General features: G+C 40.2%; 2 protein-coding genes across 3 annotated transcripts; one reads left to right on the top strand and one right to left on the bottom strand.

The window, feature by feature from the left end:
* Positions 1–1,322: 1,322 nt before the first annotated feature.
* On the bottom strand, positions 1,323–9,240 carry LOC145516493 (butyrophilin subfamily 1 member A1-like). The gene is made up of 9 exons (XM_081517725.1): positions 9,136–9,240; positions 8,223–8,570; positions 5,981–6,262; positions 5,504–5,671; positions 5,125–5,145; positions 5,004–5,030; positions 3,948–3,974; positions 3,710–3,736; positions 1,323–2,293 (listed from the first exon to the last, which is right to left on the bottom strand). Exons 1-9 carry the CDS (start codon positions 9,200–9,202, stop codon positions 1,641–1,643), a joined length of 1,620 nt encoding a protein of 539 aa, XP_081373851.1. The 5' UTR covers positions 9,203–9,240; the 3' UTR covers positions 1,323–1,640.
* A 6,474-nt stretch (positions 9,241–15,714) lies between these two features.
* Positions 15,715–22,574, top strand: LOC145516482 (butyrophilin-like protein 1). Of its 2 annotated transcripts, XM_081517717.1 has the most exons (9): positions 15,715–15,838; positions 16,501–16,851; positions 17,443–17,724; positions 17,874–18,074; positions 18,865–18,885; positions 18,976–19,002; positions 19,185–19,211; positions 21,043–21,069; positions 21,771–22,574. In XM_081517717.1, the coding sequence occupies exons 1-9, from the start codon at positions 15,760–15,762 to the stop codon at positions 22,268–22,270; spliced, it is 1,515 nt and encodes a 504-aa protein (XP_081373843.1). In that variant the 5' UTR covers positions 15,715–15,759; the 3' UTR covers positions 22,271–22,574. The 2 variants fall into 2 exon arrangements, with proteins under 2 accessions (XP_081373843.1, XP_081373844.1); XM_081517718.1 differs by lacking the exon at positions 18,976–19,002.
* The last annotated feature ends 3,530 nt before the right edge of the window (positions 22,575–26,104 follow it).

Raw genomic sequence — 26,104 nt, forward strand, 5'->3', positions numbered from 1 at the left:
GCCTGACAGGCTACAGTCCATAGTGTCGCAGAGTCAGACATGACTAAAGTGACTTAGCACACACACACACACACACACGTGTGTGTGTGTGTGCGTATGACAACAGTAAAATATCCCAAACTAAACCCATTGTCCTTCCTGTTCCATACCACACTTTCAATATATTTGTACTCATTCTGTTGCTACCCCCACATATCTTCATCCACCACATCCATTTGATTATTCCTATTAATATATTCCCCACCTTTCCTTAGCCTCTGTCTTGCTTGTTATGTAAGCCCTTCTTTTTTGTAAGTAAAGTTAATATTCTGGGCTCTGGATTTATTCTTCTTAGATTCAAATACTGACTGCTTCTTAGTGGCTATGTGCTAGGGAAATTTTGCTATGGAGGTGTACCTTCCAAGAGAGACTGTTAAAGGGACTTGCCACTTAAAGATCTGCTCTAAGGGCAGAAAAATTTAAGGGATCTAAGTTGATCTCTTCTACTCTCAGAAAGAGAAATTTCATTCGATAGGAGAAGCTCGTATTTTATATTCTTATAGAAGTAAACTTTGTAATAAACAGCTGGAGAAGGCTTAGACTCATTAAAGGCAAAGGGAAAACCCTCAAAAGTAGGAAGAACTGGGTCAGAAAGGGAAAAAAAAAGCCAGTATTAACAATAACTTTTTCTTCATGAAGGCCGAGGATGTTTCTTCATTCCTTTAACAATTTTTTTTTCCTCTGAAAATATAAATTGCAACATTCATTTCTTTTTTATTCACATATAATTTTGAAATTGCTGATCAGTAAGAACTTGTTTAAAAAAAGGGAAGAGGGGCTCTTCCTTCCCAGAAGGCTTGGTCTCCTGTTGAAATGGTTTTACAGCTATTTATCAGTCTTCTCCACACCTTGGGAGAGTCCAACTTTAGGAGCTGATGGACACTAATGCCTGAAGAAAGGACAAGCTGAGCCAATAACCTATAAAAGACTTGAGGAGATTTCTGTGTGTATCTCCAAAAGTAATATTCAACTGGTACCCTTCCCTTTAAACATCACTCCCGTCATCACACCAGGGCTTCCCAGGTGGCTCAGTGGTCAAGAATTTGCTTGCCAATGCAGAAGATGCAGGAGTCATCACTTTGACCCCTGGGTCAGAAAGATCCCCTGGAGAAGGGAATGGCAACCCACTCCAGTATTCTTGCCTGGGAAATTCCATGGCAGAGGAGTCTCTTTGGCTGCAGTCCCTGTGGTGGCAAAAGAGCTGGACACGACTTAACAACTAAAGAGCAACAACAACCCTCCTCTATATTCGATAACAAAAATAGTGACAACAGAGATTTTCACTTTAAATGTAGCTTTAAACATCTTTACTTCAAAACATAATAAATACCAGAACTGAAGAAAGGCCCATGTGTTTACTTGGAGTTTCCTTGTGACAAATCATTGCTGCCCACATCGAGTACTTCCCCAAAGATAACACTAGAGGAAATTCCCCCAGACATTTTTAGCTGCCCATTTCTCTTTCTCCCTCTATCTCTCTTTGAAAGGGGGGTAGTTTATACCTAATGAGAATGACCAACTCTTCAAGAAGGACAGCTTTCTTGGACAACATACCTGTAAGAAGCCTGAGCAGAGGCAGCGGAGGTGCTGACATTCACTTCTTATAATAGAGAGTTAGCTTCTTGGGGGACACTTGTATCACAGCTACTTAAATGAGTTAGAGAGGTCTTTGGAGAAGAATCAGGACAATTCTCAAGGTGATCTGAAGTTGAGCAGATGGTCAAAGATGTGCCAGTACCCCGAAGGCTAAAATAAGGACAAAGGTTCCCACAGAAGGCAATGCCAGTAAAAGAATAGATGTGGGACCCATCAGCCATGTTATAAAAGGACACGTTCCCAGCTTCCCAGTCCAGGAAAACTCCTATCTTGTGGGGCTGCTGCCTAAGTGACAGAGAGTTTTTCTGGGAGCTGGGAACTATGACTTTTCCTTCCTCGTGTACCAAAACCCAGAAATTCTTCTCTGGACTTTCTACAAACCAGCCCTCTCTCTTTGCTGTCTCTGAGCAAACACCCAGAGCGCATCGAGTTGCAGATCCAGCTTCTGTCCCCACATTTACTTCTACCTCCCAGTATTGTCTCTCCTTGGTGAGGGACTTCTCGCCCAGAACACTGAAGATGGTTTCAGAAACGCTTCGCTCTTCGCGTGTTGAGGCATCACCATTCTGGGAAACATTATTTTTTACAGAAATGTGTTGCTTGTTCTCAGATAAGACAAGGTTGGGATGAGCTGTTTTCGGATCCAGAGTGAAAGCCACTGCAGGTAAGGAGGGGAAAATAAAGGTCATTCCACAATGGCGACTGGTTGGCTTTAGGAAAGATGCGAATTATGGGAAAAGGAGAATGGAGAAAAATGGAAGATTAGGTAAAACAACATATGTTCTATCCTATGTTCATTCACAGGAGACATGTGATGTGTAGATCATAGAAGGCCAGGAATGGATAGGACCTTGGGTAACCATGTGTTCCAGACAGGCTGAGAACACTTAACCAAGAAGTCTGTCTCATCTGAAAATCCCCAGGGTCACGTATTTCAAGTTGGGCCTTGTCTAACCTCCTGCTAACGCCAGTTGCTTTACTGCTTGCTCTTAATAATTAAGACATGTCTTATTTCCAATCACAATGTACTCACTTTCATTTAAGTTTCTTTGGGGTTATTTTTCTGGGAGATTAGGTAATAACTAAGCCATCTATAGTACTTATCTTACACTCTTCTTATACTTTTAATGGTTGGAATCCCAGTTTCTGTGGTCAGAAAGATCTGAATTTGATAATTACTCTGTTTTTAGTATTGGCAATCTTGAAGTTACTTTGCTTCTTTTGGCCCCACTTTAATCTCATGAAGGTGTACATAAGTATGATGCCTCAGCACAGAACTACTGTGAGAAGACAGTGAGATAATATGCAGATAACTTAGTACTATATTTTGTCCATGATGAACACTTGGTAAATTTTAGCTTCTGATGGTTATTAAAGTAACACGATAGTAATAGTAGCAATAGTGTTAATACTAGTAGTAATGAATCTGCTTCTGGTCAAACCAAACATCTTCAATAATTAAAATTTTTCTCATAAGAATGTGTATGTGAATGATTACAATATATTTTAATTTTTGGAGGATTAAATTAACTAGGCAATGTTTGTGGATACGGGGATATTCAGAGTGAATGGCAAGCAGTAGAAATAGAGAGTTGTGATTTGGGGAAGATTCTAAGATGGTCAGGGCCCATTTTCCACTTGCACTGTCTCAGACGAGTACACAGCAGACTTCCTTCTGACTGAACTACTCTCTTTCACATGAATAGATCTACAGTAGCACTTAAGTCTCAGACTAAACATAAATGCCTCAAGGGAATTCCTTTAATCTACCATTTTTCTTTCATGGCAATCTCTTATTCCTTCATAATGCATCACAGTTTGTACGCGCACTTTCCCATAAAGTCAGAGACCAAATTCACTTTATTTACTAGGCACTAAATAAATAGCTGTATAATTTAATGCTGAATGAATGAATGATGTCAGGACGGTAAGAAATCTGGTAACATTTCTGCATTAGATTGAAGTGAAAGCCATGAAATGAATAACCAGTTAAGTATTGTTGGGAGTTTATACAAATATTATCTCAATTGTATAGAAGAGATTAAGTGAGACAGATAATAGTAAAGTAACTCACCTGCTTTGAACTGTTCCTTCCTCCAGTCTAAAAAGGAAAAAATATCAGATGGAAGAATATGCCAAGTGCATGTCCTCTGAACTAATGAGAAGCTTCTCCCTTTATCCCCTTGTATTTTTTTGGACTCCTAGATTCAAAGTAAAATCTCCCGAGGATAGCTCCTATCTGAAAAATGCTCTGAAAATGCCCCACAAAATCCCAAAGTACCTGAAGCCCCAAGACAGTATCAGTTACTCACCAGCATATAACTCAGCTTTTCTCCAGTCTGAAATAAAACAAAGGCATTAGATTCTCCCATTTACAGGAACGTCACTTCAGAAAGTGAAAATCTGAGGGTTTACTATGGTGCAGTATATCTGTGTTTATGATCTCAATGACAATTCTGATGTACTTATCTTCTCTTACATCCCAGTTTTATTTCTCACATTTTTCACATTCCACATCTATGATAAAATATACAGGTTCATTTTTTTGGTTGGGGAGAAAGAAAAGGTAGGCTTAAGTTTTGAGAATATATTGGAAAGCCTACAATTTTGTGTGCTGCCTTGATACCCTTGAGCTTCACAGGGTTCCAAATGCCTAACTGTGAGTTCTGCTCCAGCTCAGATGGTAAAGAATCTGCCTGCAATGCAGGAGACCCAGATTCGATCCCTGGATCAGAAAGATCCTCTGGAGAAGGAAATAGCAACCAACTCCAGCATTCTTGTCTGGGAAATCCCGTGGACAGAGGAGCCTGGCTGGCTACAGTCCACAGGATCACAAAGAGGCAGACACAACTTAGCAACTAAACAATGAATGACAACCTGCTCTCACTAGATAGGCCCTCTAGCCATCAGGAAAGTCTCCCATCTCAGCTAATTTCCCTGTTGGCCAAAACAGCTGAACCCCACCTGATTTTCAACCTAATGAATTTTGCCTCCCTGTTCAGCCTGCACAATTAATTAAACAAGCCAATTGCATACTTCCACAGAAACAGGATCACCTCATCCTCTTGTTACTACAAAACCTGCCTCCCACAGACCTTGCTCTATTTGTTCCGCTCTCAAGTGCAACCTCCACGTGCTCTGGCATGGCACATGGTGTCTTTCTCTCCCAGGATGTGAATATATATGTGAGAATATATGTGTTTAAAAAACTGCTGTTATTGGTCCAGTGTTGGATATCATGTTTGACCATTTTATCCTGTGTAGGGTAGCAGGTCCCTCTCTCACTAACAAGGTAAATAGAAGGCAACCAGAAGAAAAGGGCTGATGAGAGGGTTTCCCCAACTATAACAGCCAACAGTATAACTCACCTTGCTGATATAATGCTTTCCTTCTGGCTGAAAAGGAATAATAGTCTGTGAGATGCCAGACATACAGCATACAGTAAGGATTCTATCTCCTATTTTAGAGCAGTGAAAATAGAAAACTTACCAAGCTCTTTCTCAAGTGATTCTAAAAAGGAAAAAAAAAATGGGTTTAACAGAAAATAGACTATGTTACTAAGCCTAGATTCTAAATGCTACTTCCATATATCTAGAATTAAAAAAAAATCCTTTGAGAATTATCATTATGACCATTAAAAACATTAGTTCTATGTCTATACCAGTGATTTTTCCCTCTCCAATGGACTCAATTATAATATTTTTTTCCTCAGGAAGTTCTTGAGCTCCTTGTTTTGTTGGAGGTCTTGGGGCTCTAACTCATTCATACACCTATCTCTGCATTCCCCAAAGATGCCATCCACTTGCACAGCCATGTTAAAAAATCCATAAAGTCACATATCCCCACCAAGTCTGATGCCCAGTTTTACCTTTAGCTTTTCTTTCTTTCTCCTTTTCTTCCTTGACTTTTGATAGTTTCTTCTTTCCCCGTCGTTCTTTCCAGGCCAAATACACAATAGCACCAACCGAAATCCCAAGTATCACCGAAGTCACAGCAAATGCTGCCTTCCAAGGAGAAGGCCTAGGGAAGAAGGATTCTGACACAGGATCCCCAAAACCTGATTAAAAATATACACCAAGCAAGCCTATCCCATCCCATGTGCTAAATATCCCTTCCTTGTGTGTGTGAGTGTGTTTAGACATTCAGTCATGTCTGACTCTTTGCAACTCTACGGTCTAGAGCCTCCAGGCTCCTCTGTCCATAGGATTTCTCAGGCAAGAATACTGGAGTGGACTGTCATTTCCTCCCTCCAGGAATCTTCCCGATTTTTTTACCCACTGAACCATCAGGGAAGCCCGTATCCCTTCCTTACTCCTCTCCTATCTCCCAAATGAGCAGCACGGACCTGGGATAAAAATGGTTTCCACTTGCTCTTGTCCAAAGAAGGGGTTCTTCATGGAACAGGACACTTGTGTCTTTGAGCTGTCTCTCACAATGAGGGATGCCTCAATCTGAAACAAGCCATCATCATCTTGTGTCTCATCCTCAGAGACAGATGGGATCTTCTCTCCCTTCACATCTTCCCATTGTACTTCAGGCTGAGGAAACCATCCCTTGCCTGTGCACTTCAACCTTATTCCTCCATCTTCTGGACCCACCAAGAAAACACGAGGACCAGAACCTAGACCTGGAGAGGAAAGCCATTCATCTGAGACTTGGAGAGTTTTTGTCTAGATGTCCCTCATATTTCACAGCTACACCAGTGGAGAAAGATGGACAAAGCACCATATTTCTCAGTGGATAGAGAAATATTTCTTTTCCCATGAGATCAATGGTTATCTGAAGTTCAAAATGTAAAAGAGCATTGAAGCTGATTCATTGGATCTTATACCAATGTCTGTCATATCTCCTCTACACAAGCATATCTGCAATTGGCCATAGAAGGATAATAGGGAAGGAGCAGAGTAAAATCTGTCGATGTTAAATTCTTTCAGAAAAAAATTACTATATGTATATCCCATGTCTATTTCATCCATTGCTTAAATTGAGACTTCTTATAGTCACTTCCTTAAATAATTTCCTTTCCCAAATTTTCTTTCTTCCTCTGAGTAAAGCTTACCTAAAAGATGAAGTTAACAAGGCAAAGTGAGTCCATGAAAGAGTCAAAATGTTTTAACTTTTCCATTCTCACTCCTTTCTTTTCCTTCCACTCCTCCTCCTCTTCTTCAATTCTTCATGGGCTGGGTGTACTAGTAGATTCACATAACCAACACCCTTGTTAAATATAACACTACTAGAATACTAGATGAATCCTCCATGTCTTTGAGAATGATGACTGTTCTGACTTCTAAGACTATGTATTATTTGTCTTTATAAAACTTGATATCATAAAGTATGGCTCTACCATGTCTGGCTCAGTCCTATTCAACAAACTGCTTCTAAGAGATTGGACTTGTCTTCATACCCAGAAGTCAAGAAACTAACAGGAAAGGTACTGAAAAAAACTGTCATTTGCATGAGGTTATTTCTGTAACTATGAAAGCTTTGACCTCTTTCGGGAGGGTATTAAAGTGAAATCACAGTAACATGACTCAGGAGAGTTTGTTACTTTTTCCTTCAAGACGTAATGGATTAGACTTTTCCACTAAAGTTATACACAAAGAAGAGGATAAAATGAGTGTATAGACAGTTTGACAAGTAGTATTAAATGAGAGTATTAATTTAAGGTAAACCTAACATATTCAAAGAATGAGAAAAACTTTACAACTAGAAAAACAATATGTTTGTCTTGGCAGAGAGTATAAAGATTTAGAAATGGAAATACCAAAGAAATAGACAGATAAATCATTATAACCAGGTAGATAATTTAGACTTACTCTAGTTAACCATACAAAGTTTATGGGAAGCAATGTACTGTACATTTGGTGGAGATTTTCTACACTGTTCACTATTGGTAGGGAGATAAGTGAATAGATACATTACAAAAAAGTATTTTGAACTTATCATGAAATTTTATACCAAAAATATGTTTCTACAGATGTGAGATCTAAATGTAAAAAGCAAAACAAACCAAAAAAGGATAGACATGAACTACTAAAACTACATTCAATGAGCTACATAGGAAAATCTCAAACATAATGGTGAACAAAAAACAAAACAACCACAAAAAAGCAGACATAAAAGAGTCCATGTATATGAAATTAAAAAACAAACAAAACTAAGCAGCATCTCATTCTACTCTGTCAAACCCCCATTTCCTCCAAACAGTGCATTCGGGACTGGACCACTAACACTTCCAGTTAAGCCTCTGTCCATCACAGTAGCCAACTGGGATTCTCATCTGTGAAAGTAATGGTACATTTTGCTAATTATGGTGCTTTACCTCAAAATATGTGAGGAGAGACATAGAGGGAAATAAATGATCTATTTTTATGATAGATATTTATGGAAATCATTTGTTTTTAAAGTACATCACAATAAATGCATAAACAGATTAAGAGGATTTGAGGTTAAATTCAGTGCCTAGGATGTTGACACATCCAAGGATACTTACTTGTTGCCTCTTATTCACCATCCTCCTCCCCAAATCAAAAGTAGAACAGTTACATTTCCCTTACAGTGATCTGTATTTTTCAATAATTACTCACCTATCACCTTTAGCTCCAAAACGGCTTCTTCGAAGTCAGTTCCTTTTTTAAAAAAGCACTTGTACATTCCATCATCTGAGACCCGGAGGCCGTGGATTCTCACAGCTACTCTTCCCTCAGTGATGTAGTCTTTCACCAACTCGGCTCTGCCTTTGAAATCTACTAGTTGTTCTCCCACCTGCTCCTTTCCATCCTGATACACAAGCACAGCCTCTGAGAACTGGTTGCGAAACCACCGGATCTCCATATCCTCCGCATTCATGGCTGGGTACACATGGCAGGGCAGCACCGTGTCTGCACCCAGCATGGCCACGATGGGTTCCGAGGGGCCAGTCACCGAAAAGGACTCTGTGGAATGGAGTCACAAGTGAAAAGAATATTGCAATACCCTGCCTGTGCCTTTTAGAGCACAGCATCATCACAGGTCCCAGAGACCCATGGGCATTCTCTCTCTCATTAACACAGCAATAATTCGTCACACATATTCAGGCTAAAGATGGCAGTGAACAAAACAAGGAAGATTTTCACCCTTGTGGAGCTCACAGTCAACGAGAAATTGCATATTAAACAGATGATTTTTAAATTGCAATGGTAGTAAATTCAATGAAGAAAGATGAAGGAGTGCTAGAAAATCATGAAGCTAGAGTTTTGGCAGATAGTGGGTGTCAGAAATGCATTCCACCAAAAATTGAGATCTGAATGAATTAGAAGGCAACAGAAAAGAAATTCTACCTGGTCCTTACCTTTAAAATAATAGTGATTTATCTGCCCTTGTGTATGGGCAAATGCATTAATGTATCAAAGTAAAAGTTTTGGAATTAACCTAGGTCTATAGGAGACACAGCAGAGTGGTTTAATGATTCTACTCAGAGGGTAAGAGAATCCAGGTATAGAAAATATAAAATATTCTCACCTGTGCCCCACATGCACATTTGGAAAAGCAGGATCAGAAAGAGGTCTCTTAGCAGAGAGAAGTCCATCTTTTCCAGAGTACAGTATGACACTGAGGGGGTCCTGAAAATAGCTGGAGTAAGACAAAAATGAAACCCACAAGGTAAAAAAGATTATAGCTAAGTGGCTCACAGGACTTCTAAGAAATGGCCTCCCGAAACACCCAAAGAACCCTACTGTCTCTCTCAGGGACCATTACAGAAGCCTTTGATGTTCACAAAAGAGGAACTTTGGTTTCCCTTTTCCCAGAAAACAGTCTATTTCAACAGCCATGCCCTGATGTGATAAATCAGACCATAGTCTCTCTAAACTCCTCTCTCAAGAAGAATCTTTTATCCAATGGATGATAAGACAGAGAAAAGCAGTGAGCAGCCATTGAGAGAGATGGCTTGAGCATAAACATTGCTCTGGCCTCAACAGGTTTTCTCACCATACATTCCTATATGATGAAGGAACAGATACAACTTGGCTTGTCTTCTGTCTACCCCCAGGATCTTTGACCAGATTCTCTCACTTCCCTCCCTCTTGCCCATCACCAAGAAAAGGCACCACTCACGCAGACTGTTCACACCCTCTAAGTTCTTCTTAGGGGGATGAAGGCATCCTGGAAGTTCTCACTGACACTGCCGCAGGCACCAGGAATACACGCTCTTTGTCATTCCTCCAGGTTCCCCTCTGTGGGCTGCTTACAGATGTCTCCCGTGATACTTGCTCCAAGATGCCAAGGGAACACCAGACGTTAGAAACCTTGGGTCCTCAAGGAAGCCTTAGGTTTTGTGTTTTTAGGGTTTCAGAAAACTAGAAGAAAGATGGCCCCTGCTCGGGAAACTCTCAGCAGTGCAATTCTCCCCAGTCTTGCCAACATATTCAAAACTGAAAGTCATTTGAGATAAGAAAAGAGAACTTTGACCTGGCATGAATAATAAATCCTCTAATAATTACACACTTCCAAAGAAAGGATCAAAATCCAGAAACTTCTTTTTCTCTGAGAGTGTATTTATCCAGGCTAATAAAACACAAATATTAGAACTTGACTGGCTGAGGTAAAATCTTGGTAAGGTCACTTACAAGCTCATGGTTTTGATCAAGTTACATGAGCTCTCTGTGTGCCTCAGTTTTCTCATCTGAAAATGGGTTTAATAACAGTACCTACCCTAAGCTGTCATGAGGATTACATGAATTAATATACGTAAAGCATTCAGAAGAGTGTCAGTAACTTTTACGTTCTGTTGTGTGGGTTCATAATTGATTTGTTTTGAAGAGCCTTCAATCCTACAAGTTCTAGAATAATTGCCTTTCTTGCCTAGAATGACAGACATTCTGGTTTAGAGTCTGAAAAATTTTAAAAAACTCTAAATTACATTTTTTATATTCTAGATCTAAGATTGAACTTCTCTGTATGGATTGTAAGAGACATAGTAACAAGACATAAACAAGTATAAACCAGACACGGGGCTTCCCTGATAGCTCAGCTGGTAAAGAATACGCCTGCAATTCGGGGAACTTGGGTTCGATCCCTGGGTTGGGAAGATCCGCTGGAGAAGGGAAGGGCTATCCACTCCACTATTCTGGCCTGGAGAATTCCATGGACTCGATAGTCCATAGGTTCGCAAAGGGTCAGACACAACTGAGCGAATTTCACTTTCTCTTTCACAAACCAGACATAGTCTAACAAAGTTTTAAATATGGTAATATTAATTTTAAAATAAAAATAAAGTTCAGAGAGAAATCATTCAAAGAAACGAAATGATCCCTTCAAATATTGACATTCATCATGAGCACATAACTTCCAAGGACTGCATAGTGCTAACAGCCTACTGCAGAATTAAAAAATGCAAAATCAGTTTGGAACTCAAAAAAGTTTATAACCATAATTAATCAGAAATGAAAAGAACCATTCCAGAACATATACATGAAGTTAGAGAGGTTTTAAATAATATAACAACTATGCCACATCAAATCTTTTACTTTATGACTTGGTGAGATTTAACAATTTCTCTCAGTTTTTGATTAATAGAAATCCACTTCAGACAATATGGATTAGTAGAATGACCCAGTATGACACTTACCTAACTCCTTCCTCCACTGTGCTTAGAGTGCCAAGCTTCCCCCAGATCTGCCTGTAAAGTTAATATCAAAATATCTGCTTCTTTCAAGTAATCTCTTTCAAACTTGCTTAAGTATCTAATCTCACTAGAGATTTGGATTCGCATTTCCTAAATAGGCAGGGGTTTGACATGAGTATGAATAATGCTATCATACTTTTGAACATGATTAAAATTTATGAAGTCACCGCCTCAGGAAAACCATGCAGTCTCCATGGAGGCAAACACCCTATTGGAAGAAGGTATCAGAAAAAGGAGATTAAGTTAGCCCACGATTCCTTCATTCCTAGGTGACTGATGCCAGGACAAGCATGCGTGCTCAGTCTTAAAGTCGTGTCCAACTATTTGCAACCCCATGGACTGTAGCCCCCAGGCTCCTCTGTCCCTGAGATGTTCCAGGCAAGAATATTGGAGTGGGTTGCCATTCCTCCTCCAGGGGACTTTCTCCACCCAGGGATCAAATCCAAGTCTCCTGAGTCGCCTGCATCGGCAGGAGGATACTTTACCACTGAGCCACCTAGAAGCCCATACTGCCAGAACACATCTGCTAAATCTCCAATCTTTCACTTTACTCCAAGTCAGGTAACAAAGAGTGGGAGTAAACAACTATGGGATGTAGCCCAGAAGTATTTGTACCTTTTCCCTGCCCAAAGCCCTTGTGTTCAAACTGCAACCTTCACTTTTCATATAAGAGAGGTTTTATGAGAAAAAAAAAAAAAGCTTCTGATTCCTTGCTTGTCCAAAATTTTCTTTTGCCCTTACGCTTAATGCTAGTTTTGTTACTTAGAAAATTCTAGTTTCTACTCAGGAAAGTGATGAAACAAAATTTATATTTTGAAACAGGACAAAGAAATTTAAGCACAAAATTCTCTCTGTCTGTCTGTCTGTTTGGGTCTCTTTCCTCCTCCTGTAATATGTAACGTGCTTCTGCATTGTACATTAACCAGACCTCCTCAAAGGCGAGAATGCTGGATTGACTATAAAGATAATTTTGTTTTCTTTCTTCTAATACTAGCAATGTAACTTCTTAAAAGAATAGCATTCTTTCCTGACTCTGTAAGGAATCGTGGAGACTTGCTACTTGCTTTGTACATGCTTACCTGGACTATCTCTGGAGAACTTTCATGTAAGATGTCAGTATGTCATTTTGATGACAATCTTTTGTCTTAAAAATGTGTACGGTTGTACCTTCAACTTCTAACAGGTGGGAGAGTTTTCAAAGCTTCTGAATTTGTCTCCTGAATTACAATCCTCAGTTGACTTGAATGAAATTCTTCCTTTGTTTTCTTCACTTGATCGTTAATTGAATTTCTGTTGACAAAAATGAAGACTCCATTCAACTATTTTCTAGTAATTAATATTGAATGACATGTATGATGGAATCTGATTTTTTTTTCTTTTGTACATAAGAAATTTTTCTGGACCCTGGAACTTTGAGGTTTTGTGTTTTGTTTAGTTGTTTGCTTGTAACTCTAAAATGTTACAAGAATTCATGTATAAATGACTCTTCTTCTGCAGTAGTCAGCTTTTTGTGAAGTACCCTTCCTTCTGATTCTTGCCCCTAATCTTTTCATCTTGGGAAACATTCTAGGTGAATGTTGAAGTTCTGGGTGAATTTGCTCAACCTATATTTCCTAATTTTTAAATCATTTTGATTTAAATTACCAGGTAATAACTCCTTTTTTCTAACCCAATATTTTGATCTTCAGCAGTGTCTACTCTGAGAGCTGACACCTCCATTTGTTTTCTGTTTTAAGACAATTTTTCATTCCCAAGAATGCTGTTTGTTTCTCTAATCCTTCATCTCCTATGAATGAATCCTTCCTAATATGCTTCATATTTGCATTACAAATTTTTATATACACACATTATTCTTTAGCTTTTTAAGTTAGAGAAATCTGAAAATTAGAGATAACCAAAATTATAGACAGAAACACCTTTTTTTTGCAGCACTCAGAAATACATATCCTATTATTATTTTGCTGCAATTTTTCTATTTTTTCCAAACAAGCAAGATCATATGGTTTACATTGTTTTAAAAACTGCTCTTTAAAATTAATAATGCCTTGTAGCTCTTTTCCTCTCTCTCCCTCTTCACCTTTCTCTCTCAAACACACAAATGCTGATATTATTCAATGTAATTGCCTCTAAATATCCTTCACAGATTAATTGGCTTTACTCAAATAATTCTCTATTATTGGGGAAAATGCCTAAGTATTATGTGAATTTTTTAAATTTATTTTTTCTAACTGTTGGAAATGTATATTAGTCTATCTACATCTTGAAATAGAATATATACACAAAGACGTATCATACATTTCAAAGTAAACAAAAGAAGCAAATAATATTTTCAGATAGTTCCTTTTCTCCTTCAGTTTTTGCTTCTCATTCTTTAGTATTTCCGACCTAAACCATAAGGTAGGTGTCAGACCCCAAATAAGACAGGATAGTTTTATGGAGAAGCGCTGCCCAGAGTGGTGTGAAAGAATTTGAGTGGAAGGAGATGGGCTTGTATGAGGAAAAGAGACAGCCCCAAAGAAAATCGCAGAATCTATGGTCCTATATTCGAAGGGTAATATTATGTGGCAAAAAAATTTTAAATGCACTGATACACACAATCCAGTTGAACCTCAAAAAAACATTTTGTTTAGACAAAGAAACCAAGCACAAAAGAGTGTATACTGTATGACTCTGTTTTTGGTGAAATTTAAGAGTAGGCAAGATTAAGCTATCATGATTTATATCAGAATACTGTTTTTTTTTCCCCCTTGGATAGGATTGATGGACAATGGACATGAGGAAAATTTCAAGAGACAAAAATGGTCCATTGTTCAATGAGGTGGTAGTTACATGAGTGTAAGTATTTGTGAAACCTCATTGAAATGCATGTTCTAAAGCCATGCATTCCATTGTATGCAAATTATATCTCAGTACATTTGATTTCTTAAAAAAGACAAATGTACCTCTCTATCTCCAGAGAATATTTATTTAGGATTTTGGTATTCATTTTTCCAGACTTACATATTAATATTTATGCAATTGCCTCTTTTGTCCCTGATTATCTGTAAATCTTCTGTGCCATGAAAAAAACATGAATTAAGCTTGGAAAGAGTGTGAAATGGGAAGAAAACTCTGTATGAGCATTCTGTATCTGGCACTCTTTATCACTGTGTTTTTACATCTATTCTATGTTGGAGAACCCTAAGGTTTTTTGGAAACACAGCCCTAATATTCTCAGAGCACAGAGTCCTCCGCTCCTGATGTCTTATTGTCCCCCATGCAACTCTGCACGATGTCAGCTATGGTGTGGTAGGAGGAAGCATGCTGCTATTGGGTTTATCCTCTAAATCATCTAACTTTGTGAATCAAGCATTTGGATGACCGACTGACTTGGATATTTATACAAGAAGATGATTCTCTCTCCCCAGCTAATGCGATTTCTGTCCTTTGCCGGTGCGAGCAGGGAGCCACACTGAACACTGTCGACCAAAGCAACTTTAGAGTTTCTATCATCCTATAGCTCAGCCCAGTCCAAAGTCCTCTGGGATGAACTATTACTTCCACTTTCAAAGTCAGTAGCAGTGCTGGAGGCAGGCTGAGACTTTCTCATTAAACCCATTCCAGAAGAGGCATTCAAATGCCCGTTCTTCTTGGCAGCCTTATTTGTCCTCCTTACTAAGAATATTCTCCTCATTCAGGAATGGGTTAGAAACCTGCCATTTTCATCACCTGCAGCCACACCTTTGGATGCTGACCACGAGATCAACCAGGTACAAATTGTGTCTGGAGCCAGATCGTGTAGGTGTGCTAAAGAGACCAGGAGCTTGGTCCAGAAACCCCCCTTGGCTCAACCTGGATGGTGAGAAAAACATGTGGGGATGTGCAGGTGTGTCTGTGGGACATGTGGGTCCTGAAAAAAGAAGGGCTTGAGCTCTGGGCTCATGTGGTGAGAAAACTCCCTTCCCTTTCAGGAATTAAGCTACAAGAGTATTTGTGATCAAAATAAATTAATATATGAATGAATGAATGAGTGAATGGAGGGGAGAAATAGTTTGACTGAGGAAAGTGGAAGAATTTTGTGTCTGACTTTATTTCTCAACATTGAACTCAAGGTTTTCAATTTCAAGAGAGCCCTGTCGAGGTGGTGAATCCATAGATAAGCAAGTAAGCCCACAGGACACAAGAGAACGGTTTACCGTTTCCTACACCTGCTGGGGAAACGGTTTTCAGAAAAACAAAAGAGGGAAGGAAAACAAAAAAAACAAAAAACCATGGGAACGGTTGGGAGTTGGTGGTGTTTGTCTCAAGGTCTGTGAGGGAAAACATCCGAAATCCTGTGTATACAAGTAAGTCTTTGCACATGGGATTTTTTCTCTTTTTTTCTGAGAACTTTCACTCAGCTGGCTTCTCACCACCTTCTCAGCATCCTCAGAGTGAATGTTTTGTGCTTCCAGCGTGCTCCATGTTCTGCTCTGAAGAAGATGGCAGGTTTTCCTGGCCTCTTTGCTGCTGGTGTTCTCTCTGCTCTTCTTCTCTGGGTGTCCATGTGGGGCTCCCCAGGTCAGTATTTTCCCTCATATCTTTCATTTGTTGGTTTGTTTTCAGTGGCTCTTCTTATACAGTAGGTCCACCAGTCCCAACTCTACACTCTCTCAAAGACAGTTATATCTGGGAAAATTATGGCTCTGTCTGCTGCCAACAGAAGGCTTTGACGAGTCAGGTGAAGGGTGGGAGTGATCTCCTTCACATCAACATCCTTTGAGCAGACCTCATAAAAATTACAGCTGTAATATTTATCTAAATCTTTATTGAGTGTGAGTGATCTTAGCCTGTTTAAAGTTGATGTAACTGTTTGTGAAAATATACTTTGTAATGTTTACACTGCCAAGAAAACCAAAATTTGAAAACAAAGAATTTGGACTCTAGATCCCTGAGCTGGTTATGATATGGCACAAACCATTTATTCTTTTTGGGACATGAATCCGTCTTTCAAAAAGTAAAAGGGGCCCCTCAAGATGAAAATTTCAGACTCCAGGTTGGAAGATAATCAGCCATGAGGTCTCAATAATGACATTTTCTGATACTGTCTCTTTAATTGGAGATCAAAAAATAACACAAATAAGAGAAATACATTTGAGTCTCACATTAAGAAATGCAGGTGGGTCTACCATCTCATCCCTTCCCCTACTGCTTCCTCCAATCTGTCTCTGATTTTCATGCAGTGTCCGGGTTTTCTGTGATGGGACCAGCTCAGCCCATCAAGGTCCCACTAGGGGCAGATGCCACTCTGCCCTGCCGGTTGTCCCCCGAGCAGAGTGCAGCCCACATGCAGATCCGGTGGTACCGAGACCAGCTCTCCCCGGCAGTGCTCATGTACCAGAATGGGCAGGAGCAAGATGGGGAGCAAATGCTGGAGTACCGTGGTAGGACAGAGTTGGCGGAAGACTCCATCGGCAGAGGGGCTGTGGCCCTGCTGATCCAACACGTCCGTGCCTCTGATGATGGCCAGTATTGGTGTCATTTTAATGATGGTCACATCTCCCGGGAAGCCATTGTGGAGCTGCACGTGATAGGTATGTTCACTTAGCACAAAGTCATGTATCATGGTATAAAGCAAAAGGAAAGGTGAGAATGTTTGGATCCCTAGTCTGGTGTTTCTCAGGATCTTCCATATGTCGCCTTGCAGAATGTCAGCTTCCTAAACTGTACAATGAGGACAAAACCACATGCTTGGCTTTTAAACAGCAAAGGAGGCAATCTTTCTGTAGATATTTTGGTATCCAAAAAGATCTCAAAAATTTATTAACTTGTATTAATTCAGATGGATACTGGCAACTTCAAATATTTTTTTACCCAGTCAGAAGAGAAAGACAACTTGTAGAATTAAACTCACTTTTTCTTTGATTGTCCCCATGCTTTTTTCTTCTTGGAATGACCCCAAAACTCTCTCAGTCCTAGTACAGTACAAAAGCATTAAGTTGATTTCAGAATCAACTTAATATTGATTTCAGACTCAGAGGTAAGCCTAATGCTGACTGGGAGCAGTTTTGAACTCTGAGCTTCAGTTTACTCATCAGCCTAGTGAAGGGCAATTAGACCTTCAGCCTCAGGGACTCCTGAGCCCCAAGGACCACAGGCCTCAGGGACATGTCTTCTCTCCTCAGGCTTGGGCTCTGCCCCTCACGTTCGCATGATGGGGCCTGAGGATCACGGGATCCAAGTTCTGTGCTCCTCAGGTGGCTGGTTCCCCAAACCCAGGGTGCAGTGGAGTGACATGGCGGGAGAGAAGCTACTATCCCTCTCTGAATCTCAGACTCAAGATGGAGATGGGCTCTTCCATGTGGAGGCATCTCTTGTGGTCAAGGACAGCTCTCTGGGCAATGTGACCTGCTCCATCCAGAACCCCGTCTCTGGCCAGGAAAAAGCGTCAGCCATTTTCCTTCCAGGTCAGTCAGGCACAAACCCCGAGGCAGAGCTGGGTGTGTTCCAGGCAGGGAGGAGTGAAGGAGGGCTGAAGGAAGCCCTGGAGAGAGCGCGGGGCTTCCTCCAGGTCGGTCTCTCTGTCTCTCACTGTGTCTCCACATGCCTGTGTCAGAGCCCTTCTTCCCCAGAACGTCTCCATGGAAGACAGCCCTGGCTGGGACACTCCCTGTGCTGGTGCTTCTCCTCGTCGGGATCAGCTACACTGGTTGGAGAGAACATAAAGCCAAAAACAGAGAAGTAAAGAAAAGGAAGGAAGCATCTCACGAAAAAGACGAGATGGCGAGAGAAAAGGAAGAGGCACATTCAGCCAAAAGTAAATCGGGCAGCAAGTAAAATCAGAGGTTCCTGGAAAAGCTGCAGATACTGTGTGTGCAGGGTAGATGGGGAAATAAAAAATTGTTGGAGAATCCTGAGGTAAACACAGGGTGCCCAGAATTCCACAGAACTGGGAGTCCTGTGCAAAGGAGAAAACCACATGGGAAGTCAGAAGATCTGTGGGCAGTGGTCATAAGCCTCCAATCCACATCATGCCCTTTCAAGCTTCTGTACCCCAACCTGTTTCTCTTTGCAGAAATGTCTTCTTTTATCTTCTCTTCCTTTTTATCCTTCAAGAATAAGCTCCAGAAACACCTAAGAAATCAAACTCCCAGGAAGCATGGACTTGCCTTCCTGTGTGACCCCAGGATTCTTCCCAGATAACTTTTCTTAGGGCTCGCCCTTTTATAGTTGGCAAAGATATTCGTTAATCTTTCTCACCTGCTTAGCTTTGGGATCCTTAAAGTGTAAAGTGAAAGTGAAGTCGCTTAGTCATGTCCGACTCTTTGTGACCCCGTGGACTGTAGCCTACCAGGCTCCTCCGTCCATGGGATTCTCCAGACAAGAGTACTGGAGTGGGTTGCCATTTCCTTCTCCAGGGGATCTTCCCGACCCAGGGATCGAACCCAGTTCTCCCACATTGCAGGCAGACGCTTAAACCTCTGAGCCACCAGGGAAGCCCTATGGGATCCTTAAGAGAAGGTCAAATTGAGTTCAATTAGCTACTCACTGGGCTCAGGAGCAACTAAATCTCAATTTGATGGATTTTCTATCTCTTTCTCTTTCAGGGAAGCTTGAGGAAGATCTCGGTGAGTCTTCCTTCTTCTCATGCCTCGTGTAGAATTTGTACCCCTTTTCACACCTGTTTCGGGTCTCTCATTGAATGTTGTTCCTTTCAGAACAGCGAAAGGCATTATACAATAAAGGTAAGCAACTCAGTCATGTCAATTGATGTCCTGATGTCCAACAAGTTCTCAGTTCCCTATTCTCAGAGAAAAGACTAAAGGATTCATGATGATTAGAGGAAGAGAAATTATGGAAAGGAAGACAAATTTGAGGTTGCAGATTAATGTCTCATCTAATCTTTCCTGTATTTGTTCCGTTTTAGACTGGAAGAAGGCTCTGATATATCCTGGTATGTAAACCTCTGGCCCTCGTCTTGCCAAATGCCTCTGGTATTCTGAGCATAATAAGCAGAGTCATAAATATAAACACATGTACACACACTTGAAAGTTGTGACATTTTTATTTGGTATCACTCTGTAGTATTTTGTATTTGGAGACTCAAATAACCAATTGTCTTCCAGAGCTGATAATGAAGGAGAAATAACTACTGACTAGTCAATTCCACTACATGACTAGGGTGGGACACAACAAGAATGTGAATTGTTAGCCCTTCCACTATGGAGAAGGGAAAGATGGAACTCAGAGTGACTTGGATGAGATTTGGGAAGAATAAAGAATATATTATGTCAGCACTTTTACTCTGCAAATAAAGTTTAAAAGATCAGAAAATATATTTTTTATTCAGAAAAGTATATTAACTATGATTTTACTTATTTTACATATTTGAAATAAAGAAAGTAAAATTCAATATAGAGAGAGAAGGTTTATGTATGAAAAAGTTGAAAAACAGTTTTTCAAAATATTTTAATATCTTCTGCATAAATATGTTTATCTGGAGGTAGGGGGAATTGGCTATCTTTATACTTTCTGAAATCTGTGTCTATGTATTCTGTAGGTTTATAACTCATGTGTTTCTGTTTGTGTGTGTGTGGAATATGGTGTTGGATCTCAAAAACACATTAAGTCATTCCTTGAATATATATTTATGCAAGTTTTATATGCCAGGCATGCTAGATGTTGGTGGCACAAGTCATTATCTCTGACTTTGTGGAACTTAAAGTCCACTGGGGGGAGGAAATTAGGAACCAGGCAACTATGAACAGCCTGATGAGTGCTCTGATAAGATAAGGTCAGAGGAACTCCTCCCAAGGATTAAAGCAAATTAAGCAGTTCTGTTAAGAGTTTTCTTTTATGAGATACTGAAAAATGTTCCTGTGTTTCTAAAGGAGTGAGCAAAGTACTAAGGACAACTTTTGACACTTTTAATTCCAAATCTGTCAATTACAACTGGGAAGTTGGGTTATTTTATATTTCTTGACCTCAGTATCTTTATCTCTTTAGATGAAGAGACTGGAATATATGATCTCTGATGTCCCCCTTGATTCATATATTTATAGATTCGATGCATCTGAGTGCTACACTTCTGACAGGAGGGCAGTTTAGTAAGAGACCACAGAGCTGCTCCAGCCAAGAATTATGGATGGGCCCTTATCTGCCTATTGATTCAAGACTCAATGAGAATACCCAATCTTCAAATAAAATCACAAGGCCTGTTATAAGAGAAGTGGCCACAGGCAGAAGCAGATGCAATTCTTTTTCCCACTAGGAATCTGTCTCTGGAGAAAAATATAAGCTATCCAATTACAATCTGGGTCAAAGTAATAAGGGCTTATTTAAATGCTTTGGTCATAAACTTAAACTCTAAGGAGATCATAGGCCAGAAAAACTGGGAACAGAGGGATTTAGAGGAGGAATAGAATAGAATTATATTAAAAATATATTTTATAGTTCTCATCATCAACGAGGAGGCCCACAGAGGTCTGGAGAGCACAGTGGAGTGGCATGTAGAGTATCAGACCCTACTCCTGGGGTCTCCAAACCTGGCTTAGGTTGGAGAACAGCCTCAGCTTCAGGCTGAATGATGTGGTAGTTTCTAATCTGAGAGCACAGAAAGCATACTACTTGTCCTGTAGTTTTTGGACACTACCAGAGTCTGAGGAGTTTAGAGGAGGAAGGGTATGTCACTGTGAGAAGATGATGAGTCAGGAAAGTCATCTTATCTTCTTTTCATCCCCTGGGTATACTTCCGCCCGGTTTCAATTCATGTTGCTCTTTTTCAGACTGGAGGAAGGAACAGTTTAAACGTGGTAAGTGGTTCTTTATTTATCTTTTTGACCCCCTTCTAACCTGCCCTCTCAGATCCCCTCTGAGACCCTGCTTATCCTTCCTAACATCCTCTCCAGTTGAAAAGACAGGCACTACTGTTCTGGTAAAGAGAAGGAAGGACATGAAAAGCATTCGATGTTTGCCTGAACTGACAACTGCTGCTAGGATTAGCTACTCTGGTAGTGCTTCCCCTTTCAAATACTGACAAAGCTTCCCTGTCTGTGGGGTCCACTTGGTTCTGAAACAGAAATTAACATAGCCCCTCAGCTGAGGAGACCCCACACTAAGTAAAAAGGGCTCAAAATAGCAATTCAGCTGTTCTTTGTAGAGAGGTCAGCTCACATGGAGCCTGTGACTAACTGAGGAAAATAGGACTAATTTGCAGAGAACATGGCAGGAACACCGTTCTTCAGTAAACATTTCAAGATCCCTGCACACCCTGGCACTCTGTCGAAACATTGACCATGGTAAAGATAAGACAAGTAGCATAGAATGGGTAGCAAGAACAAGCAAGAGAACACATCAAACCCCACTCCCACCCAGCTCCACCTCCCCAAACACACACACCTTCAGAGGAGAGGTGTTCTTTTCACTACTCCTTACACATTTGTTTTGTTAACTGTACAACAGTTTTCTGAAATATACAATCTTGGCTTTATCCTTTCCTTTTTATTTCTTCCAGTTCTTGTGATGGTAAATCATGAAAACGTTCATCAGAACAATTCTGACTTCAGACAGGAACCTCAGGCAGTATTACGTAATAAGCAAGGAGGTGGCAATCTTCTCACACTTGATCAGAAAGGATTCACTAAGGGGAGACATTACTGGGAGGTTGACATTAAGGACACTGATGAATGGACTCTAGGCATTTATGAGGAGCCCACAGAGAGGAGTGGGTTACTCAACGATCTACGGAAGATGAAGTTCAACGTCTTAGAGAAGAAAGGCTGTGAATACAGGGCTCTCACTTGTTCTCGCCAAGACATTTTCCGAAAAGAGTCTCTCCCGATCGAAAAGTGTCCACAAAAGATTGTGATTTTCTTGGATTATGAGGATAGTGACATTTCTTTCTATAACATGACTGATGGAACCCACATCTTCTCCTTCACCCAGGCCAACTTCTCTGGGTCAGTCTATCCTTACCTTAAACTGAAATCCATGGAGTTCTCCCCACCTGCATGATATTGAGAGACTTAGAAAAGAACCTATAAATTGTAAAGATAGTAGCCCATTTTTTGTAAACCCAAGGATTCCAGTCCTGACGGGTGTCCTCAGGACCACCAATTATGAGGCCTCTTGACTTAAGACTCCATGAATCTGCATGACCAAAGTTTCCAGCCACATCAAGCAGTGTTTCTCAAACAATTTGCTGAGAAGAATCTTTTTCCCATCTTGTGGTTTTTGTAAATGTTTTTTGCATTATATATTATATATCACAGACATAGTTTTCTGAATAAACTACTGGAAATGATGAAGTGAGTACAAAGACACATGAGTGGTAATTTTATTATTAAATATTGTATACCTAACATTTTCTATCAATTCATTGTAAATTTTGTAATACTTTATTTCTGTATTTATTTCATGAAGAATTAGTAAGAAACAGTTTACAAATATGCACTGATCTATAGATCACACTTTTGGGGCTTCCCAGGTGGCACTAGTGGTAAAGAACCCACCTGCAATGCAGGAGACTCAGACGTGGGTTTGACCCCTAAGTCAGGAAGATCCCTGGAGGAGGGCATGGCAACCCTCTCTAGTATTCTTACCTGGAGAATCCCATGGACAGAAGAGTCTGGTAGGCTACCATCCATGGTGTCACAAAGAGCTGGACATGACTGAAATGACTTAGCATACATGCACACATGGATGACACTTTAGTAGCACTGCTCAAACAAAAATTAGATGCACAACAGCACTGAACAAAAATGACAGAAGGGTTTTATTTTCAAGTGTTGAAGGAGAAAAGTTAAACTATAATTTGACGAGAAGCTAAACTATATCTTAAATGCAAGGATAATTTGATAAAGAAAAAATAAATATTAATCACAGTCCAGTTCTAACAAATGTGATGATGTCAAGATGATGGAGGTCTGGGGAAATCAGAATCAAATGAGAGCACATTGAGGTATAAACAGTGAAGGGAAAGTAAACATCTACAGGCAAAAGAATGAAGCTGCCCTCTATCTCACATCATATGTGGAACATTAACTCAAAATGGATTAAAGATATAAATGTAAGCATAGGTGTAAATCTTGGTTTAGGCACTTGGTTTAGTTTACTTAGTTATGACACCAAAAGCACAACCAAACAAAGAAAAATATAAATTTGACTTTGTTAAAAGTTTTGTGTACCAAAAGACACTATCAAAAAAGTGAAGAGGCAACTCATAGAAAGAGAGAAAATATTTACAGATTATTCATCAGAGTTTAGTATGAAGAATATATAAAGAATTCTTAATACTAAATAATAAAAAGAAAAGCAATTCAAGTTTTTAAATGAACAAATGATTTGAACAGATTTTTCTCTGAAGAAGATATGCAAATGGTCAACAAACACCTGAAAAAATGTGCAACACAATTAGTTATTTGAGAAACGTAAACCACAATGTGGGCTTCTCTGGTGGCTCAGCTGGTAAAGAATTCCCCTGCAATGCAGGAGACCTGGGCTAGATCCCTGGGTTGGGAAGATCCCCTGGAAAACGGAAGAGCTATCCACTCCAGCATTCTGGCCTAGAGAACTCCATGGACTATAGAATCCAAGGGGTTGCAAAGAGTCAGACACAACTGAGTGACTTTCGCTTTTCACTTTCTTCAAAACCACAATTTAATATCACATCATCCCCTCTAAAATGGATATTCTATGTCCTCTGCACGTTCCCCCCTCACCAAGTGGAAAATAACAAGTGTTGGAAAGAATGTGGAGAAATGTAAAATAATGCAGTCACTGTGGAAAATAGATTAGAAGTTTCTCAATAAGTTAAATGTAGAATTACCATTGTTGTTGTTCAGTCGCCCAGTTCTGTTGGACTCTCTGCGACCCCATGGACTACAGCACACCAGGACTCCTGATCCTTCACCATCTCCTGGAGTTTGCCCAAGTTCACATTCATTGCATCGGTGATGCTGTCCAGCCATCTTATCTTTTGACGCCCTCTTCTCCTTCTGCCCTCGATTTTTCCCAGCACCAGGGACTTTTCCAGTGAGTCCTCTTTTCTGATCAGATGACCAAAATATTGGAGCTTCAGCTTCAGCATCAGTCCTTTCAGTGAATATTCAGGGTTGATCTCCCTTAAGATTGACTGGTTTGATCTCCTTGCTGTCCAAGGGACTTTCAGGAATCTTCTCCAGCACCACAGTTCAAAGGCATCAATTCTTTGGCATTCTGCCTTCTTTACAGCCCATCTGTCACAACTGTACATGACCACTGGGAAGGCCATAGCCTTGACTATACAGACCTTTGTCAGCAGAGTAGTGTCTCTGCTTTTCAATACACTGTCTAGGTTCGTCATCACTTTCCTGCCAAGAAGCGATCGTCTTCTGATTTCATGACTGCAGTCACCATTCACAGTGATTTTGGAGCCCAAGAAGAGGAAATCTGTCACTACTTCCACTTGTTCCCCTTCCATTTGCCATGCAGTAATGAGGCTAGATGCCATGATCTTAGTATTTTTAATATTTAATCTTAAGCCGGCTCTTTGACTTTCCTCCTTCACCCTCATCAAGAGGCTCTTTAGTTCCTCTTCACTTTCTGCCATTAGAGTGATGTCATCTGCATATCTGAGGTCGTTGATGTTTCTCCCATCTACCTTGATTCCGGCTTGTAACTCACCCAACCCAGCATTTCTCATGATGTGCTCAGCGTATTGGTTTAACAAGCAAGGTAAGAGCTGAAGGCCCTGTCGTACTCCTTTCTCGATCTTGAACCAGTCAGTTGTTCCATACAGGGTTCTAACTATTGCTTCTTGACCTTCATACAGGTTTCTCAGGAGACAAGTAAGATGGTCTGATATTCCCATGTCTTTAGGAGCTTTCCACAGTTTGTAATGATCCACACAGTCAAAGGTTTAGCATAGTTGATGAAACAGAGATAGATGTTTTTCTGAAATTCCCTTTCTTTCTCTCTAATACAGTGAATGTTGGCAATTTGATTTCTAGTTCCTCTTCCTTTTCTGAACCCACCTTGGACATCTAGAATTTCTTGGTTCCCATAATGCTGAAGCCTAGCATGCAAGATTTTAAGCATGACCTTACTAGCATGGGAGATGAGTGCAATTGTCCGGTGGTTAACACATTCTTTGGTACTCCCCTTCTTGGGAATTGGGATGAGGATTGATCTTTTCTAGTCCTGTGGCCACTGCTGGATCTTCCAGATTTGCTAACATAATGAATGCAAAACCTTGATGGTATCCTTCTTTAGGGATGTGAATAGTTCTGCTGGAATTTCATCGCATCCACTAGCTTTATTAGCAGCAGTGCTGCTTAAAACCTCCTGGACTTCACACTCTAGAATGTCTGGCTCCAGATGACTAACTACACCATCCCAGTAATCCAGTTCATTAAGATCTTTTTTTTATACAGTTCTTCCTTGTAATCTTTCCATCTCTTCTTGATCTCTTCAGCATCTAGTAGGACTTTACCATTTTTATCCTTTATTGTGCACATCTTTGGGTGGAATGCTCCCTTGATGTTTCCAAATTTCCTAAAGAGATCTCTAGTCTTTCCCTTTTTGTTGTTTTCTTCTCTTATTAAGCACTGTTCATTGAAGAAGGACTTATTGTCTCTCCTAGCTATTCTTTGAAACTCTGTGTTTAATTGGATGTACCTTTCCCTTGCTTTTCACTTCTTCTCATTCTTCTGCTTTTTGTAAAGCTTCCTCAGACAATCACTTTGGCTTCTTGCTTTTCTTTTCTTGGGGGGATGATTTTGTTCACTGCCTCCTGTACAGTGTTACAGACCTCTGTCCATAGTTCTTTTGGCACACTGTTAACTAGATCTAGTTCCTTGAATCTGTTCA

The sequence above is a fragment of the Giraffa tippelskirchi genome, chromosome 8 (genome assembly GCF_054371585.1).
Source record: "Giraffa tippelskirchi isolate mGirTip1 chromosome 8, T2T-mGirTip1v1.2.pri, whole genome shotgun sequence".
NCBI lineage: Eukaryota > Metazoa > Chordata > Mammalia > Artiodactyla > Giraffidae > Giraffa > Giraffa tippelskirchi.

Coding starts and splice junctions, on each gene's coding strand:
- LOC145516493 (XM_081517725.1), bottom strand. CDS start 9,202: ATGGACTTCTCTCTGCTAAGAGACCTCTTTCTGATCCTGCTTTTCCAA. Junction 5,031..5,124: donor ATCACTTGAGAAAGAGCTTG/GTAAGTTTTCTA, acceptor ATTCCTTTTCAG/CCAGAAGGAAAGCATTATAT. Junction 2,294..3,709: donor GAAGGAACAGTTCAAAGCAG/GTGAGTTACTTT, acceptor CCTTACCTGCAG/TGGCTTTCACTCTGGATCCG.
- LOC145516482 (XM_081517717.1), top strand. CDS start 15,760: ATGGCAGGTTTTCCTGGCCTCTTTGCTGCTGGTGTTCTCTCTGCTCTT. Junction 18,886..18,975: donor GAAGCTTGAGGAAGATCTCG/GTGAGTCTTCCT, acceptor TGTTCCTTTCAG/AACAGCGAAAGGCATTATAC. Junction 19,212..21,042: donor GAAGGCTCTGATATATCCTG/GTATGTAAACCT, acceptor GCTCTTTTTCAG/ACTGGAGGAAGGAACAGTTT.